This window comes from Aulonocara sp. 'chitande type north' Nkhata Bay, linkage group LG10, assembly GCF_057382095.1.
Source record: "Aulonocara sp. 'chitande type north' Nkhata Bay isolate Kocher_YH1m ecotype deep benthic linkage group LG10, A_spYH_male_GT1.1, whole genome shotgun sequence".
Lineage (NCBI taxonomy): Eukaryota > Metazoa > Chordata > Actinopteri > Cichliformes > Cichlidae > Aulonocara > Aulonocara sp. 'chitande type north' Nkhata Bay.
The window spans coordinates 30404936-30425704 of NC_141353.1; the positions used below are offsets into that span (position 1 = coordinate 30404936).

A 20769-nucleotide genomic window follows, 5' to 3' on the forward strand; every position below is an offset into this window, starting at 1 on the left:
CTGTAAAATGGTTAATTTCACTGACATAATGACGATCAAGTCAGTAATGCTTGTATTTTAAAATTAGATAAATAAATAAATAAATAAATAAATAAAACTGCACTCAGGGTAGTTAGAAAACCCTGTAAACATTTCAGAAGAGGGGGAGTGTGCGCTCTGAGGGCAGGTGGTTGATGCAGGTGGGTGAGTTACATACAGAAAATACTCACAGCAGCACCGAGGCCAGAAGTTTTCACATGTGACCCTCCAGGCATTTCATTCACCTCTGCTACGGCAGGTTAATACCCTGTGAGGCGAAGGTCGGGTGCTCACCTGACAGCTCTGCAGCATTAACCCACTTCCAGATCAGCTCTAATCTGACACCCGAGTAGATTATCGGCTAGGAAGGTAAAGCTATAACAGATATTATTACTCTATCAGATTATTATGCTACTTTCATAACAGTGAACACATATACAGGTGCTGAATTAGCCAGGAAACTGTAGACAGCCTGGACACAATTATAATACTATGTTGATGTAATTTGATTGACACAAGTGATATTGAACAACATAATATAAATATGATCCAGAGAAGCTAAGTATAGAATAGTACCATCTTAACTCAAAGGAATATGTTTTACATCCTCCAGCAGTCATTTTTTTTAACCACTCTGTGGTCATTTTGCATCTCATAGTTGTTCTTCTCACCTTTGATTGCATCATTTTCTCTCTTTGCAGTGATTTTTCTTGTATTTGCTTTAACTTCAGTCACATCTGTGTGATTTTTATCATATTGTAATCTTGGTCTTTTGCATGTCTTTGGCCATTTTGCCTCTCTTTTGAATCTTTTCCTCCACTGCTCAAGTCTTATTGAAGTTGTTTTGTGTCTTTCCAGGCTGTTTGATATTGCTTACTTCCATTTGTGGAAACTTGATTGGCTTTCAAAGCACTTCTGACCTATACAAATCTATTTACTCCATTGTTAGGTTTTACAGCTTTAGTTATGTGTTATTTTATAGTCAAAACAATAAATCTTCTAATAAATTATGATTTTTTTTTTATTGTAGACATAGCTAGGCAGAGTTATATAAGTCATTTAGGTCATCTCCAGCTACAGCATTAAAATGATTTACACATATTTCCTGCCATTCTTTAATCTGTTCACCTTGGCTGTACCTGTAGAGCGCTTTTGGAGCTCCAGGGCAGCAGGCGGCGCTGTTGTTTTATTCTTAAAGGCGAACAGACGTGACGGAAGAGGGTCCTTCTGCATCCTGGGTTGGAGAAAGTTGACCTAAACAAACATGGAATAACGGCCCTGAAACATTTTCCTATAATTTCACCTGGGTCATCATTTCTGTAGATACCGAGTGAGTTTCTCAGCATTACAAAATGCGGCTCTAACTGGAAGAGAAGAGAAATTTACCCCGGCTCAGTGGCTGCTGTTGGAACGAACACGAGGTGAAAGTCCCTTCAAATTTAACCTAATTTTAACTACCTTTCCGCAGCGTCAGATGTACAATCTGATAAGATTAATCATAAATGCCTTATTCAAATCCTTATAATCCGTTTTTAAAATCGGGGTTGATTACGAAGACTTAGTATTAGCTATTTTTAGTGTAATTTAACCCAAAATGGATGCTCACGAGTCCCTTAGTACGCCTGTTTTAATGTGGGACAGCTAACGTTAAATTGTTAACCAAGGCATAAATTGCATTTAATCAAAGCTACTGTGGATCAGGTCCATGCCGAAGTTACTGTTAGGCTTTAGGCTTTTATATAAAAATGTAAAAGTCTCCTAGTATTGTGTGTAGTTTTGTAAAACTACAGAACGCCTAATTTGATAGAAAATGTAAATGAAATGTGGCAGTGTGTTTTTTCCCCTACACATTAATATTACATTTTTAAAAAATAATAACACAATTTGATAAAACAAAAATATATTTTTATTGTTCTGTAAAGGCAATTAAAAAATTCTGATATATTTAAATGGAAAAGTAAAGAATATTTTTATTTTGAATTAAAGAACAGTTAATGTGGCTTATCATTGCAATATTAAATGTCAGTATAGTTGGGTTAAACAACCACATCAACTTCATCTCTATTGTTTTCCCTATCCCTGCCTTTTTCTACAGGATGGCTTTTCCCTATGTGCGACTGTGTCCCCGGCACATGAGAGCAGGCCTTCAAGTCTGTTGGTATGCAACACTCAGCAAAGCATCCAGACCCCAGGAGAAGAGTGGCAGTGATCCGGTCTTCCAGTATGTCGGCCAGCACAAAAAGCCAACCCATAAAGTGTTTGTCTGGGGCTTCAGCTTCACTGGTGCACTTGGCATCCCTACCTTTGTAGTCCCAGACAGCGGCAGGAAGAAGCCCCGCAAATACCAGCTTACTCCTTACCGCCTGGAGACTGCAGAACAGGTAAAATCGGCCGGCAGTATGAGTCTTATGGGTTGAGCTTCTAAAGATTTAGTAATTGTTATTTAGGTGTAACTTCATAAAATATCAGTCAAATCAGGTAAACTGCTGCTGCCAGTCATACCCATGTCAACAAACCATTTTATATGTCTTAAGAGAGCTTTGTAAAGCTGAACTTGCTTTCTGTTGCTGCTGTTGCAGATCTCCTCTGCTGCCTGTGGTTACGGTTTCACTCTCATCGCGTCTCCATCCAAAGATGTGACCAAATTGTGGGGCATGGGCCTGAACAAAAATTCTCAGTTGGGCTTTCAGCGCACTCAGCACGACCGCCGTAAGACAGAAACTATTTATTTCTTTAAAGACAGTTTGAAGAACATTGGATGTGAAAGAAGAATGGCTATTGGACCCATCAGGTGATGGCGATGCTATACATTGTCTATATAAATAAGATGACCATCTGTAGCTGGTACGTTACTGTGTGAAGTCTTGTTTGAAGTTTCTTTTTTGGTAAGGATATATGTACAAGACAATACATGTGAACTGCATAGCAAGGAGGGACATAGCTTCTGGGCCTGTAAACTAGAGCCAATGCCAGAGTGCCTTAAACCTGCATTCTTTCTAATGGCCAGCAGGGGGCAACTGCTGTCTGCAAAAAGAAGCGGAGAGACAAGTAAAGAAGTACCCCAGAAATTAGGATAACTTTTACACAACTAAGGTCTGCAGTTAAGACAAATGCTGGAGGTTAAATTTTGGGGTTGTACTGGGTCACATGATCCATGTGCTTAGTAGAAACTCTTCTAATGAGTTTGTGGTCTCAATCACTAGTTCCAAGACTTACTGAATAAAGCATGGTGTTCATTTTGTAAATTATGTTTCCCATGAGAGTAGGGCTGAACGATTATGGAAAATAATCTAATTGCGATTTTTTGCCCCAATATTGCGATTGCGATGCGATATGCGATTATTTTTTAAGGTCTTTGTCTTCTGTATTATTAAACAAAGACAAGCAATACATCATATAGTATGGCCAATACTATATTACATTAATTTTAAACTGTTCTTTCCTGGAAGACAGACCTCTGTTATGATGACATGAGGTGATGCATGAATTGATGACTGACATTTTTATTTAACTTCTTCAATCACAACAGTATATTTGAACATACACAATAGTTTATTTTTAGCTTACAAACATCTGAGCATAAAGTGCTGACAAGGAACCCTGGTGTAAACATTAAAATGAAAGTCAGTACAATGTGCAGATTGCAGAAATATACATAAAAAAAATCAGTGGCTTTACCACACTCAGTTTTTCGACATCTGTGAACTACTAGACAGTCATTCAATTAAAAAATAATATTAAATAAATAAAACTAATAAATAAAAAATACACACATCTTACTGATCTCTGCAGTCAGTAACATTACACATAAAGTGCAAACATAATAGCAATTGTATAAACACACACACAAACAAACACGCCTTTAAAGTTTAAAGGCGTGAAATTGGACGGTAATCAGAAGGCTAGTTCTGATTAGCTAATCAGAAGGCTAGTTCTGATTAGCGTCACCGCTGTCTCGGTGGAGTTTAATAAACTCGGCCGTCTGCTTCTTGCTATCTAAAATATAACCAGACACTGGTGTAAATTCTCGACTGTCTCATACTTCTGTTTAATAAGTTTTCTGTTTGACGTTTAGTCAGCTGTGTGAAAACCAAGGAGGAACCCACCCGGGGGATTAATAAAGTTTTATTTTATCTAATCTAATAACTTTAATCTCAGCCAAACCGATTTACTCACGAACAAACAAAACACTGAAAAAAGCCCAACAATAACATTTTTAGGTTGTCTAAGTGACTTATATATTACGTTTAACCCGAGCAGCGAAACTCCGCGGTGATCTGAAAATGATGTGCCGGGAGTTGTGCCGTTCTCGGCCGCATCAGTAACCCTCGAGCTCCCGGCTAGCTGTCGAGCTGGTGGGTAGCAGACGCCTCTGAAAACGTCGAAGCACTTTTGCAAATATGGGATATCTTGATAAACCGAGCAGATATTTGATGTTTACACAACTACTTTCTCGCCTGAAAATATGTTAAAAGTTTATTTTGTGACCCAGAAAGATTAGTATGAGTAATTTTAAAACTTAGTAGCGGCCGCCATTGCTGGAAACTGGAGTTTGGCTGGGCCGCGCTATGAATTCTGGGATATGGTAGTAATTTGGACAGCCTTATAATCGCAGTATAATCGCAGCCTTTGCGGTTAGAAAATTGCACTTGATCATGTCGCGATATTATCGCAAATGCGATATATCGTTCAGCCCTACATGAGAGCCACCAAAGACTTTCTGGCTTCAACAGTTTTGCTTCTCAGTCACTGAAAGCTGCCAGAAATCAATTGAATGCTCCCACTGATTTCCAAAGAGAGGCTGTCTTGAGCAAGGGAGTTCTGGTATCTAGGGATCTCATGCATAATTGTGACAGGTGGAGCTTGCGTTGGTATCGGACTGTTGTGGTAAAGGGATAGCTCTACTTGAAGGGGAGGCGTTCGATGTACCCATCCATCTACGTCCCAACCCTCACCCATGAATGTAAGCAGCCAAAATGAGTTTCCTCCATAGGCTGGATGGGCTCTTTAGTCATAGTTTGAGGAGCTCTGATGTTTGGAGGGATCCCTGAATAGAGCCGCTACTCCTGCGTGTTCATTAGGAAGCCTCATGGAGGAAAAGTTGATCATTGCAGTGAATTGCAACAAAGTTATTAACAGGAAAGTAACGGGTAATAAAAGCTATCCTACCATGCCTGTGATAAGAGCATCAGCAAAGAGGAGGCTTTTTAAAGATGTCTTTGCTTCTGTTTTCAATATCTTCTACTCCTGCTAATATATCGGGTCGATCTGAATGGCGAATACTGCAGTAAGTACCCATGCCCTCTTTAACAGTGACGTCACTGTTTTTACGTTATAAGACCATTGCAGCGACCATAATCGGCTCTCTAGGGTTACATTTGTGAGTCAAAGCTGCCAAGTGGCTGTAATGTGTAATTTGGAAAACTAAAGTGGTAACCTGCCATAAACTATATCCATCCTTTATATATCTACAAGGGTATATATCTATCCCATATAGTCTATGGGATAGAGCTGAGGAGTGGTCTTCTTGTGTTAGCACGGGGATATGTTGTGAGTGTGTTTCTTCCATGTGTCACATTCCATTTCACAGTGTTTCTCTAACAAGTTTATATTAATATTACTTAAGGAGCATCACTGCTATTTGTTCATGTGTCGTCTCGCCCTGTTTGTGTAGATAAGAGCTACGACTACGTGTTGGAGCCGTCCCCGGTGGCCCTGCCTCTCGTCGAGCCTCTGCAGACCAGAGTGGTTCAGGTTGCATGTGGCCGGGCTCACTCTCTAGTCCTCACTGACCGAGAGGGAGGTAAGAGACGCACACCTTCCGCACCAGCCTAAATCCAAACCCACAAAAAGCTGCGGAGCATGTCGCCCCCCCCCCTGTAGAAACCTTTCAGCCACCTGTCACACCATGTGTCCTTTTACATCATCCACCCACCGCCAACCAAAAATGAATCATTATCAGGCAGCTGTTACAGCTCATGCAGAAAGCTCATTAAGGTCTTCTGGTACATTCAGTAAATTAGCAGACCGATGTTCCAACAAGCGTTTTACTTCATTCAAATCCTAATTTGTGAAAAGGCTTTTTGCCACTTTTGGTTGCCAGCCAGAATCTTTTCTGTTTTTTAATTTAAATGGGCTTTTATTGTGTTTTGCTAAATTGCAGAGTGCTTTGTTGTGATGTTGTTTTAACTGGTGGTAATTTGCTGGTAAACATTTACTCCCAAGATTTGTGAGGCTAGTTTCTGACAAAAGAAAGATGTGTCGTGGCTAACACACAGTGCGATCTACTGCGGTGCGTTGTTTTAAAGGGTACTGCAGCTGATATTTTAGATTTTTCTGACATGAGTATTTATGCAGTTATCTAAATTACTTGTATTTTAAGTGGCCACCGAGTCATAAAAACAGCATGTATAAAATCATCTTGCAGGTTATGTTTCTGCTGTCCTTGATATCGCCTGTGTGACCAAAGCCTGGTGCACCTGTTTGCAGAGCATACAGAGCGTTTAATTCTGCAGCTGAAGTTAGCCAGACAGCTGTTCTGTCAAACTCAAACTATCTCTTTTTTAAACCTTAGTTTAAACAACATAGCAGATTGTTGTTGCTACTAAATGTAATCAAAGTATTAAAGTCAATAATCTTACAGCTTTTCATTGCATGTACTGCAGAGTCCATTAAAGCTTTTAAAAACAACTTTATCTAAAACACTTTGAGCTTCTCAGGTGTTTCTTTTTTATTTGAGAATCAGTTTTTAGTGAGGTAGAGTGGGACACATGCAATATATTGTTATGTAATATCATGTCTAGAGATGGACCGATCCGATATTACGTATCGGTATCGGTCCGATACTGACCTAAATTACTGGATCGGATATCGGAGAATAATAAAAAATGTAATCCGATCCATTAAATATCACGAAAGCACCTCACAAAACTTGCAACACGCCGTAACTCACCTCAGAACGTTAGCACGTCGGAGCAGTATGCATCACGTGATAGAGCGGCTGTGGCATGCGGGACCTGTGGGTGGTCTGGATAGCATTTGGAGCTTCGCTAGCAACCCGGCATTTCATCTCCGACAAAGTTATCCCCGAGAGAAGTAAAGCAAGTGTGTAAGTCCATCTCTGAATGTTTGTAAAGCATTCCTGCGTTAAGCTTAACAAGCGATATATGGAGCGACTGCCTCTTCTTGCTGCTACTTCAATCATGAAACTGCTTAATGATCAGCTGATCGGCTTTTCTGTCGCGAGTCCGTGTCTCTAGTTTGCTTTTGGTCCACTTTGCACCAGAAAGAGGAAACCAGCGGCTGAACAACAGCAGCACGTTTAAGCTTGATAAGCTGTTGTTAGAATTTATTTAATATTACTTTCTACTCGAGGATCTTTTTCTACGTAGCTGACGCTGGTAACTGTGCAGGGGCGGATCTAGCAAAGTTTAGCCAGGGGGGCCGATAGGGCATTAACAGGGAAAAGGGGGCACAAAGACATACTTTTCTTTCTTATTCTCATTTAAAATGTCTAGCTTTTAATAAATAATTATCTGACACCCAAAGTTTTAATTTGATGCAAAATGAATAGAAGTCAATTACTGTATATAGTAACTATTAAGTCTAATATATATACCCTAGTAAACTATAGTACTTTTTCCTTTGGGAAGGTACCATCTGTGCAGTCTGCAATTTTGTTGAAGAAAGATGTTGAATCTATTTAATATTTCTTGAAAAATAATTGATTTCTGTGCATTTTTTTTCACACTGCATCAAATTAAGGTTGATTATGTCGATTAAGCATCATGAGGTGGAGCGTGAGGGGTGGTTCCCTATTTTTTATTTATTTATTTTTGTTGTTGCTGGGAGTTGGAACCCTATTAGTTAGGTTGCTTAATATTTACGCTAAGTACTCTTTAAAATACCAGAATAGGGAGGATGTGTAGGTTTAAGTTTATTAGATTGATCAGTATTGCTGAACTATGAAATATTTTTTTTTTGCATACAGGTATAACAGAATAGCTTTAGTGTAGTTGTTGTTTTAAACTTGAGTATGAACTTATACAAAATGCAGCAAGATATTTAAAAAACAGTTTTGTTGATTAAAAAACACTATATCGGATTCATATCGGTATCGGCAGATATCCAAATTTATGATATCGGTATCGGTATCGGACATAAAAAAGTGGTATCGTGCCATCTCTAATCATGTCTAAAATTAAAAAAAAGAGTAATTCATTTACACAAAAATGACAAAAATTGGATAATTGAAATGTTTTAAAAATGTTAATAAATTAAACAATTAAATTCAAAACAATTTTATTTGTATAGTGCCGAATCACATCAACAGTCACCTCACAAGGTGGTTTATGTTGTATAGTAAAGACACTACAATAATACAGAGAAAATCCCAACATTCAGTGTCCCTGTTTGAGCAAGCACTTGGTGACAGTGGGAAGGAAAAACTCCCGTTTAACAGGAAGATGCTTCCGGTAGAACCAGGCTCAGGGAGGGGCGGCCGTCTGCCGTGACTGGTTAGGGGTGAGGGGAGGGAACAAAAGATACACTGTGGAAGAGAGCCAGAGATGAATAATAACTGATTAAATTAAACTAGTCTTAATCATTAATATGACTTTACACGATGCGTTCTCGCACCCTCACACTCCTCTCTCTGTTCTGTCCTTTTCTCTAGTTTTCAGTATGGGCAACAACGCCTATGGCCAGTGTGGAAGGCGGATAGTTGAAGATGAAGTCTACAGGTGTGTCTTTCTGTATTCTGCTGTTGGTGAAATACACCAGCAATTTTCTGATGTCACAGAGAAACCAGCAGGTTTCGGCGATTTCATCTGGAAGCGTCTTTGGTCTCTATTGAAGCTTTTATTTTGGAAATCATATGAGACCGCCTTTTCGATTGAAGCCTATCCCAGGTGTCACAGGGCGAGAGGCTGTTTATCCTGCACAGGTCTCCAGGGCTAACACAGGAAGACAAACAATCATTCAGACTCACATTCACACCTATGGCTAATTTAGAATCAGTCGGTAACAGTACATGCATGGAGGAGCCACACAGGCCAAGGGAGGGCATGTAGGCTCCCCACATTAACCTGATAGCTTTTTCTGCTATAGCTGTAACTTATAGTTATAGTTTTCAAATGTATGTAGAAAACTGAAAATGTCACCTTGGGCTGTGACCCTCGCTTTGGAAATCACTGCTCTATCGAAAACTCCCTTGGCTCTTTGCCTTGGTTACACATGCTGGTGGGAGGTTAAAGGAAGGCTGGCATGCTGCTGCGATCTCCTAAAGGCACTGCTATGCTTGGGTGATGAATCTGTCATTTCTCTTTCTTGCGTTTCAACAGTGGCAGTCACATCATTCACAAGATAGAGGGCTTCAGCAGCAGGGTCATCCAGGTGAGTGCAGGCTGTGTCTGAGCAGTGATGACAGACGGTTTTTCTATGTCTCATTTCCCTCCCTTTCCAAACATTTGGTTGCTTCACATCCTGTCCAGATCCAGATTATTTTAAGCATGCTAACACCTGCCCAGTACGCGTATTAAAATGTCATTTGGTGCTGTTGCTACACTAATCACCTCCTCTCAGAAGTCCATTCATTAAATTAGTCTTTTTTTTCATGAGGTCGTTACTTGAATCTTATCTTTCCTGATGGATTAATTGAGCATTTGGCTTGATGTGACACCAACCACTGAAGTTAATGTGTGTTTTATTACTTTTTCCAGGTGGCATGTGGGCAGGACCACAGCCTTTTCCTCACAGAGACAGGAAAGGTGTTCGCCTGTGGATGGGGTGCAGATGGACAGACGGGTCAGTGCGCGTCGCATGTCATGAAACTCGGCATCCACTAACCTTGAACACCAAAAAATATAAAGAGAAAAAAGTGATCTTTACTACAGTGGACATTTCTGTTTCAGTAGAGTGGCTTTTAACATATAACATTAACAGCGATGTGTTCATACAGTTTAGTATATCAAAACAAAATTATTGCCAAGTTTCTCTTTTTCTTGGGGGGGGGGGGGGGGGTATACGACTGATAATGATACCAATGCTAGCAGTTATCTGCTTTTTAGGCACTTCAGGTAAAACCTGCTGGAGCCAACTTCAATCTCTGATTGTTTTTGAAGTTTTAGAGTTATAATTGGCCCCTGCCGTTTTGTTTCTAGGGAGCCAGAAAAGCCCTCATGTGGTTGAAAGGGTGGAACGTCAAGTTACCTGCTAATGATAGCCAGCTTATGACATTGGCTGATTAACAAGCTGCATCCATAAAAGTACAAGTGGCTACTTAAAGCTAAATAACAGGCTAACAAAACAGAAATAAGTTCACCAAAAACTGAAGCAGAGACTTACTGGATGATTTGTACCACCTAGCCAGCCTCTAGTAGCCATCAGATGAACTCCACGTTGGCATTGATTTTAAGCCCTGGTTGCTGCTAAATAACTTTTATTTGTAAGATTTTCACTTTTAATAATTTTCTGGAGACATTTGCTGACTGCAGCATCTCATATTCCAGGGCTGGGGCACCACAACATCAGTTCCAGTCCGGTGGAGGTGGGAGGAGATCTAGCCGGGGTGGAAGTGCAGCAGATCAGTACATATGGGGACTGCAGCCTGGCTGTTTCCAAAGATGGGCAGCTGTATGGATGGGGCAACTCCGAATACAGGCAGCTGGCCTTTGTCACACAGGCTACACAGGTGAGGGGAACTGATGGTGCCTGAACAGGGCCCGCTCATGTGGCTGGTTGAAGCCTCTGCCTGGTTCCATTTCCACCTGTCACTCATCTGTCCACGCCGTCAGAGCGAAGCAGCTCACTTTACTGTAGCCACTATTTTTTTCTTTCTTTTTTTACATTTTTTAGAACTGAACTGAAGAACAAATTTCAGAGAAATTTGTTGTTAAAGGTTCATAAGATTGTGCCGACAAATAGTCCTAATATAAGGTTCAAGGTTCTTTATTTGCCACATGCATAGTTATACAAGTATAACACACAGTGAAATGTAGCCTGACACGCTCCTTGACATGTGCAAAAATTGGGGGGGGGGTGTAGGGGAAGAACATCATATATATATATATATATATATATATATATATATATATATATATATATATATATATATATATATATATATATACACACACACACACACAGACAGACAGACAGACACACACACACTGGGTGAATGTGCAGTAGTAGCAGCAAGCAGGTGAATTCTGTACATTAATATGAATAGACATCTGACTATTTTACAGGATAGACAATATAAACATATTTAAAATTAAAGGAATTTGAAATGTACATTGTGCCTTGGTTTAGAAGAGTCTGGAAGAGTCCTGACTCAGTCAATTATAGATGATGTGAGAGGGCGGGTGTGTGTGTTTAGGGTGTTAAGGCCGTCCTGTTGAGCACTGCGGGTGATCAGGATTCATAGAGTCCAGTAAAAAGGAAAAAGTTCACAGTGTGATGAATTATATCCTGTAGACTTCAAATCAAACAATCATCAGATGAAAGCCTAAAAAGTTCAACAGTGCCAGAAATGACGTTATTAGAGCCACTAAACTATGAAAACACTGGCATAGAGGAGTCTGACTACACGAGACGGGCAGAGATTGACGTGACTTTAATGTACAAACTGGTCTGTGATTTAAATCAAAGGGAGTGAAAAGGTTAGCTGAGTTGAGCATTGAGTTTACTAATTTTACCGATCAGTTTTAAAGCAGCGTGTTAAATATGGAGAAAAAAGAGGAAAACCACAGAGAAGATTCATGGATGTAGTGAAGGAGGGCATGCAGAGAGTTGGTGTGACTGAAGGATGATGCAGGAATAAGGTGAGATGGAGGCAGCTGATTCGCTGTGGTGACCCCACAGCTGAAAGAAGAAAGAAAGGATTACTTTTAAAGCATGTGTGGGTCTGTCCCCACACATGCTCTTTCTGGCTGTTCCAAGTTGAGCTTAAATCCAAAGATGATCATGCTTTTGCCATCAGATGATGGTTGTCTTACAAAAAAACTTGCAGAATTAAGCTTTATCTCCTTTTATCGCTACTAAAGACACATGTTTATAGATTTGTGTTCAGTTTTCTTGTGTGTGTTTTTTCTCTGATAAATTGCTTCATAGCTTTTTTTTACTATTCACTCGCTGGGCCCACGTCCTCATTTGAGGTTTGACAGTGTTTAGTAGATAAAGGTGAATGACTTGGACATGAATTTAGCTGCGGTTTGGTGGAAGGCCTTGAATGGGACTGGCAGCGACTCCCTGGCCTTGCAGATCCCCATTTACTAAAAATAAGTGAAGAAGTTAAAGAATTAAAAAGAGGAGGGAGGGTGAGGCATGTAAACAAGAACAAACACCTTGTAGAACTGGGGGAATATATATAGATGAGAACCAGATGGAGCTTGTTTGGAGGTCTGGTCCCGCTCCTGAAATTCAGATACTTTTTCTCCATTAACTATGCTGACCATTAATTTTTACCTTTCATTTACTGAGTGTTTCTTCTGCATGTCTTATCCTGACCTAATGTCTGGCTTTCTGTTTTGAATTTAGTAATCTGCTTTTGTTTGCTGTTAAAACACTTTGTAAACCTGCATTTTTAAAGATGCTGTGTGTCACAAAGACTGAATTAATGTGCATTAATGTGAAGCTAAGCAGTTAACTCATTGCATTACATTACATTGCACTATGAAGCTGTTTTTCCATCAGCTGTTGAGCCCATCAGCTCTGAACTTTCCTAGAGCCTTGAGTGAGAACGCAACTTTCCACCGCAGTTAAATTGGACATTAAACGTCCTTTAACTTGCCATCTTCCTAGTACACAGTCTGAGAGATGTCAGATTAAGCCCATGTGAGAATACAGCAGGTTGTCTATTACCGGCTGGAGAACGATTCTGAGTCCTCCCTCCTGCACATTTTACACATGAAGCACTCTTTTCTAAATCGCAGGAAGTAATTTCAGTAGCGAGAGGACTCTGACGCAGGCTGACTTGTCTTCTGCCTGTAAGAAATGTCAGCCTTACTCACAGTCTCCACTTGATTCTCAAAGCGTCGTCCAAAGTTGAGTATTTATGTGTAAATGCTACCTTTACTGCATGCTGCAGTTTGAATGCAGAACTTTTGCCTCTAACTGAAACTGTTTTTAGTCCTTAGATGTCCTCGGATGTCTAATCTCTTGGTAAATGATTTCAGGAACATATTTTCAATCAGATGTATAAAATTAGGACCAAAAAGGAACTTGTAGAAGTTGACTTATTGCCTTTAATGATTTGTTCATAATTCTTGGATGAGGCCAAGGCTTTGGGGGAAAAGACAGAAAGCACGTTGCAGAGAGACCAAACTCAACGTTTACTCGATTATTCATATAGATATATCTTTTATTCATTTTTCTTTTGTTTATTTTTCAGATGAACTCTCCTCGTCATCTCCCTCTGAAAGGCTGCGGAAAGGTGGTTCAGGCAGCGTGTGGAGGCACACAGGTGGCCATACTCAACGGTCAGTTCACACAATCAAACAGAAAAAATAACAAAAGCGGACGATTTGTGTCGGAAAAGTTTCCTTTACACTGTCTGGCTTGTAGGATTAAAAATGCATTTTCTAGTTTGAGTCTAGAGCAGTCGCTCCACACGTGGCCTCTCGGTAGCATCGCTCAGCACAGTTTTGGATGTCTGGCTTCCAGTTTGTTCCTATCATGTCTGGCTTGTTTGTTCATTTACCTTTTTGACGTGGTGGCAGACTGTGACTAACTGTTTCAGGTAAACATCAGTGTACCGTGCTAAAACTGAGCTTTTACTCATCCTTGGAGCGGTGGGTGGTTTGTTTCCGTCAATGTTGAGTCAACCGGCAGGCTGATTTCCAATAAATTCATCCTGACTGAGTGACACATTTCTGGTCCTATTTTTAGACATTTTTGGGGAAAAGTAGCTTCCTTCCACTTTTACTCAATCAGACTTGCACATTACATGTTAGATATAACACTCTTCATTACTGGTGATTATGAATGCAGAATGAAAGCTATATAAAACCTTCAGCTGTACATAAGTGATGATACTTTAACACGGGATCAGTATTACCCTAGGACCTCTAATCATGTGTAATAATTGTGGAGGTTGTTTGTGCTGCCATTTTTTGCCTTACATATTACTCCCAGTAAAGAGGTCCTGTGATCGTATTAACTGTTTAGTCCATTTTCCCATCTTCTATGCTCTACTCCTGAATAAAAAATAACGAGGCTGTGTTGAATATTAGGTTATAAAACTATAAAGTCTTGAAGCATTTTGGGTGAACATTCAGGGGGGTCAAAAGGTAAGATTCCTCTAGCCCGAGGGGACAGATGACATGTTTGTGATATGTGTAGCTTTTTCTCCTAGTCGAGCTCTAAAGTCCGGTATTTGTGTGTCTTACCAGACAAAGGAGAGGTGTTTGTGTGGGGCTATGGTATCCTTGGAAAAGGCCCCAAACTGTCAGAGTCTTCGACCCCAGAGATGATTCCCCCGACACTGTTTGGACGGTCTGAGTTTAACCCCTCAGGTGTTGTGTCCAGGATCAGGTGTGGCCTCAGCCATTTTGCTGCAGTGACAGGTATGCGCACAGAAAAGACACAAACTCTCCACGTCAAATCAGCATCACATCTTGACCTGCACAGTGATGCTTCTTTACAATATTCCTGCCTTATTGCTCAGATTTCTGCTTTTTTTTTTTTTGAGCCCGGATAAGAAATGGAAGAATAAAACTCGCAGTGCAGTCGTTGCAGTCTCAGGTGCTTAAAAAGAGGCGGACGTGCCCGCTGGGGGAACAGTTTATCGCTGAGTCAGGTGATGTAGTGTGTTTATGGCGCTGAAATGAAAAAGTCTGTCTCGTCTTGTTTTTGTCGCTGAAACACTGGACTGGAAACATCTCTTTTGTCAGGTTTTATTAGTCCGAGGCTGAGGCTGGAACCAGCCAACGGCACTAAAACTTCAGACTGAGTTGTTCTCGTTTCCTAAAAGCATTCATTGTTTTTTGGAGTTTAGTGAGTAAAAGGGTAACTTGAAGTTATTGTAGGGAGGACCCAACTGCATTTGTGAAAAGAGACGTTAAGACTCCAGACGGAGCTACGTAAAGCTGAGTGAATAAATCTAATGAATCAAAGAGGTGAGGCCACCAGCCTGAGATTTCTGAATACGCTGCACTGATCTGACCATTGTCAGCCTGACCTTTATGACTGCACTGCTGTGTCAGAAAGGTGCTCTCTTAATCCAGAAGGAAGTCTTTAACACCAGAAAAACAAGCACAGTGGCTCAGTGGTTAGCCGCTCCCTCAGAGCATAAAGGTCCTGTGTTTGATTCCACAGAGAAAAGCCTGGGGTGGTAGTTCGATCTTAAGTGTGTATATAAAAAACACTGTTAGAATGTAACATAGGGAGGGACTAACAGTAAGTAGGTCTTGATAAGTATTAACTTCTACCTACTCTCTTTTGGTCTTGAGACCAAAACAAGCAGTATAACAATACAGCTCAGTGTTTCTACTTCGTAAAGCCGTGCTACTGGAATCGAACAAACCCATCAGCACGACTCTTTAGGCTCACACTTTAGGAAACATATGAAGCACTGGGAGCTCATTAGCCAGACTTTGCTTTATAACTGAAGCGCAGAAATTTTCCCTTAATTGACAGAAACTGTAAACAAAGCAGAAAAGTTTAAATAGTGAAGAAAAACAGGAAGATTTCTTTCTTTTTTCCTTTTAATTGAATACTGCCAATAAAAGATGATCAATGTGTTACTGACTTCCTTTGGTGTATTAGAGGCTACAGGTGACGTCTTCCTCTTCTGGAGTTTTCACAAACCATCCAGAGGTCTGAATGGTTTGGTTAAATTCTCCAAAACTGACCGAAGTGCTCGCTAAGAACTAGTAACTAGGGCTGAACGATATATCGCATTTGCGATAATATCGCGACATGATCAAGTGCAATTTTCTAACCGCAAAGGCTGCGATTATACTGCGATTATAAGGCTGTCCAAATTACTACCATATCCCAGAATTCATAGCGCGGCCCAGCCAAACTCCAGTTTCCAGCAATGGCGGCCGCTACTAAGTTTTAAAATTACTCATACTAATCTTTCTGGGTCACAAAATAAACTTTTAACATATTTTCAGGCGAGAAAGTAGTTGTGTAAACATCAAATATCTGCTCGGTTTATCAAGATATCCCATATTTGCAAAAGTGCTTCGACGTTTTCAGAGGCGTCTGCTACCCACCAGCTCGACAGCTAGCCGGGAGCTCGAGTGTTACTGATGCGGCCGAGAACGGCACAACTCCCGGCACATCATTTTCAGATCACCGCGGAGTTTCGCTGCTCGGGTTAAACGTAATATATAAGTCACTTAGACAACCTAAAAATGTTATTGTTGGGCTTTTTTCAGTGTTTTGTTTGTTCGTGAGTAAATCGGTTTGGCTGAGATTAAAGTTATTAGATTAGATAAAATAAAACTTTATTAATCCCCCGGGTGGGTTCCTCCTTGGTTTTCACACAGCTGACTAAACGTCAAACAGAAAACTTATTAAACAGAAGTATGAGACAGTCGAGAATTTACACCAGTGTCTGGTTATATTTTAGATAGCAAGAAGCAGACGGCCGAGTTTATTAAACTCCACCGAGACAGCGGTGACGCTAATCAGAACTAGCCTTCTGATTAGCTAATCAGAAGGCTAGACCGTCCAATTTCACGCCTTTAAACTTTAAAGGCGTGTTTGTGTGTGTGTTTATACAATTGCTATTATGTTTGCACTTTATGTGTAATGTTACTGACTGCAGAGATCAGTAAGATGTGTGTATTTTTTATTTATTAGTTTTATTTATTTAATATTATTTTTTAATTGAATGACTGTCTAGTAGTTCACAGATGTCGAAAAACTGAGTGTGGTAAAGCCACTGATTTTTTTTATGTATATTTCTGCAATCTGCACATTGTACTGACTTTCATTTTAATGTTTACACCAGGGTTCCTTGTCAGCACTTTATGCTCAGATGTTTGTAAGCTAAAAATAAACTATTGTGTATGTTCAAATATACTGTTGTGATTGAAGAAGTTAAATAAAAATGTCAGTCATCAATTCATGCATCACCTCATGTCATCATAACAGAGGTCTGTCTTCCAGGAAAGAACAGTTTAAAATTAATGTAATATAGTATTGGCCATACTATATGATGTATTGCTTGTCTTTGTTTAATAATACAGAAGACAAAGACCTTAAAAAATAATCGCATATCGCATCGCAATCGCAATATTGGGGCAAAAAATCGCAATTAGATTATTTTCCATAATCGTTCAGCCCTACTCTCATGGGAAACATAATTTACAAAATGAACACCATGCTTTATTCAGTAAGTCTTGGAACTAGTGATTGAGACCACAAACTCATTAGAAGAGTTTCTACTAAGCACATGGATCATGTGACCCAGTACAACCCCAAAATTTAACCTCCAGCATTTGTCTTAACTGCAGACCTTAGTTGTGTAAAAGTTATCCTAATTTCTGGGGTACTTCTTTACTTGTCGGATGCGTTTGAAGAGTAGGTGGAAAGGGCCTGAACTGTGTAGCTGAGACGAGCACATTCAGGGTGTCCACGGTTCATTAGCTGAAGTTGAATATCAAGGATATGTTTGGGAGTTGTGTTATTTTAAGTGACAAACCTCTTTCTCATCTGTGGATATTGTATCATCGGTGGCTTGTGTGTAACCTTTTAATGTAGTTTTTCTATCTTGAAGCATTGGCAGTGCAGATATCGTTGGTGTTCGTGTTTATGTCTTCGTTGCATTTGCTGCTATGTTGCTGGGTTTTTGTTTGTTTTTGTTTTGTTTTTTTTACCGGGAAGCAATGCAGGAATCTGCATCATCAACCATGTGCACAAAGTCTATTTTTTCTTAATCTATATTCTATTTTATTTGGTATGTCTTTATTATTGTACAGTACTTTGGTCAACAACTGTTGTTTTTAAAAGTGCTATATAAATGAATAAACTTGAAACTTGTTGTTATTACATTACTGCTCCATGCTTCATCCTTCTAATCTGTGGTCACAGCTTACTGATATTTATTTTATTATTATTTATTTAAATGTCTGCTTCTCAGATCGGGGTGAGCTCTTCGTGTGGGGGAAGAATGTGAGGGGTTGTTTGGGCATCGGGAAGAAAGACGACCAGTACTTCCCGTGGCGGGTAAGACACCGATTCAGTATTAGTCATCCAAACAAAGAGAAAACCATGCAGCTGAGCGTCTATTTTTGACCCACTTCTTCTTCCTTTGGATCAAAATAAATGCTTTTTCCATATACTTGTGTCATCTGTATTCTGGGGAAAATTTTGTGTGCTTTAAGTAGAAAAAAGTACGGTTGTCTGTGTGTGAAGGTGTTATAAAATATTCGCTACCTGTATGTGCCCTGTTGAGATTTTCAATTTAAGTCTGCAGACTTCTATCAGCACGTCCTCTCAAGACATTTTAACAGGATTGTGTAGAGCTCACACTTCTTGTCAGTGTTGCACATTGTGAAATCCTGGGTCACGTACAAAAGAAAGAACATAAATAAACCCTCTGTCCTCGCTGTATGTGCAGTAAAAGCACAGAAACTGCACGTCTTCCTTCCTTACTTCCTTCCATTTTATGTTGTTGTTGCGATCGTGGCTCAAGAGTTGGGAGTTCGCCTTGTAATCGGAAGGTTGCCGGTTCGAGCCCCGGCTTGGACAGTCTCGGTCGTTGTGTCCTTGGGCAAGACACTTCACCCGTTGCCTACTGGTGGTGGTCAGAGGGCCCGGTGGCGCCAGTGTCCGGCAGCCTCGCCTCTGTCAGTGCGCCCCAGGGTGGCTGTGGCTACAATGTAGCTTGCCATCACCAGTGTGTGAATGTGTGTGTGAATGGGTGGATGACTGGATATGTAAAGCGCTTTGGGGTCCTTAGGGACTAGTAAAGCGCTATATAAATACAGGCCATTTACCATTTACCATTCCTTCTTGTGGGTTATTTTTCCACCTCAGGTGACTGTACCAGGCCAAGTGGTGGATGTAGCGTGTGGCGTTGACCACATGGTGGCGCTGGCGAAGTCCCTCCTGTGAGCCTCCTGTCCTCACCAGCGGTGGATTAAGCCTGGATGTTTGGGCCGAGGCCTCCCGCTGACCCCCGGCTGCCCCGGAGAGCCGACTGGAGGCTCGGTGTGGAGCGGCGAAGCCAGCTGCTCTCCACAGGCGGTGGACCCGGTCACGCGCTGACGTCAGCGGAGGGCAGAGCGGATGATTGCGCAGCAAACTTCCACTGACACTGCTCACTTTATTCTTTATTCTTAAGGTCATGTGGGAAAGACATCCAAGCCTCATTTTATCACAACTAGAGCTCAAACGAGTCGTCAGTTAATTGATTATTCAGTGACGCTGTGGTGGGAAAAACAGTGAATCTTTCTGTGAAAATTTGCTGTTCTTAAGAATACACTGAACATATTTGGCTTCTGGATAAAATGAGACATTGGATGTGGTCACTGTGGACTAAAAACTGAACTTTTATCGACTAAACAGCTCTTCTGCACACAGAGTGATTATAAAAATAAACTTTAGCTGCAGCAGTATTCCTATTGTTTTGTCCCTGTCACTCGTGTTCTCACCAGCTTCGATGTGGTTCTAACTTTAATTTTCTCTCACGTGTGACTCATTTGCTGCCACACTGGAGAAACAACAGGAAAATGTGGCCGGTGAAGCGCGCCATCGACAGACTCGTACGGTTTGGGTTTATTTCAAACATTATGCAGCAGCGCTTTAAATCTCTGCGGCACGATAAAATATTTGTAAAACACTGCAGCTGTTGAAAAACCAATGACAGCAAAACAATCCACAGAAATGATTATCTCCCTGCCAACTGCAAATAGAGGTGAAGGCACTCAGCCCGAGGGAGAAAACAGGTTTCGAGGAATCAATTTTACAACCCGAGCTCCCGTGACATCGGTCGCGCCCGCACGTTCTGCATACGCAAGCAGCGAAAATCTACAGCAACTACAATCGTGTCGCGCTGACAGGGTGAGAGGATGCTGATTGTAGGAGTGTTGGGGCTGAAAAGTGGCTGCTGATGGCTGTAAAATGAAATAAGAGGAACAATTTGCTTAGTTGTTTATGTTGTGTCTGCTTTTCCCGTGAAAATCACTGAATGGCAAAGAAGCGATTGGCTTTTTATATCCTAAATCAAAATAAATTCACTTTTAAATAAATGTACACATCAGTTTTTTGTTGATGTATTAGACTTAAAAACCTCTTCATTTCTGATAACTTCTATGCAAATTTCTTCACAAAAACTCTTCATATTTTTCTCATGTATGAAATGTTACAGTGGTGGTTGCTCATAATAAAAGGCCAGAGTTTTAAATGATGCAGTCTGCATATGTGTAGAGCTTTCCTGGGAGCTTTTTTCCTATTCTTGGAGGTCGTGGAGAGGCAGCGTTGTCATGCGGTTTATGGTTTGACCCTTCTTGACCACTGGGGCCTTTCTATGTAGAGTTTGCGTGTTCTTCCTGTCCCTGTGTGGGTTTCCTCTTGCAGACCGAACGCATGCTTCTTAGGACAATTGGCGATTCTAAAATTGACCAAAGTGTGGACGTGAGAGTAAGCGGTTGTCTTTTTGTTAGCCCTGTCTTTGTAAAAGGCTGGCAACCTGTTCAGGAAGCACCCCACCTCGTGTGTGACAGTTTTATTTGTATTTATATTGCGCCAAATCACAAGTAACAGTCACCTTAAGGCAGTTTATATTGTAAGGTA

The 20769-nt window shown here is 40.6% G+C and overlaps 1 protein-coding gene across 1 annotated transcript; it reads left to right on the forward strand.

The window, feature by feature from the left end:
* The first annotated feature begins 1214 nt into the window (after positions 1–1214).
* On the forward strand, positions 1215–20374 carry rcc1l (RCC1 like). The gene is made up of 12 exons (XM_086309482.1): positions 1215–1439; positions 2114–2399; positions 2598–2727; positions 5693–5821; positions 8693–8759; positions 9360–9411; positions 9738–9822; positions 10527–10708; positions 13409–13496; positions 14409–14582; positions 18113–18198; positions 19012–20374. The coding sequence occupies exons 2-12, from the start codon at positions 2115–2117 to the stop codon at positions 19087–19089; spliced, it is 1356 nt and encodes a 451-aa protein (XP_086165608.1). The 5' UTR covers positions 1215–1439; position 2114; the 3' UTR covers positions 19090–20374.
* Positions 20375–20769: the final 395 nt, after the last annotated feature.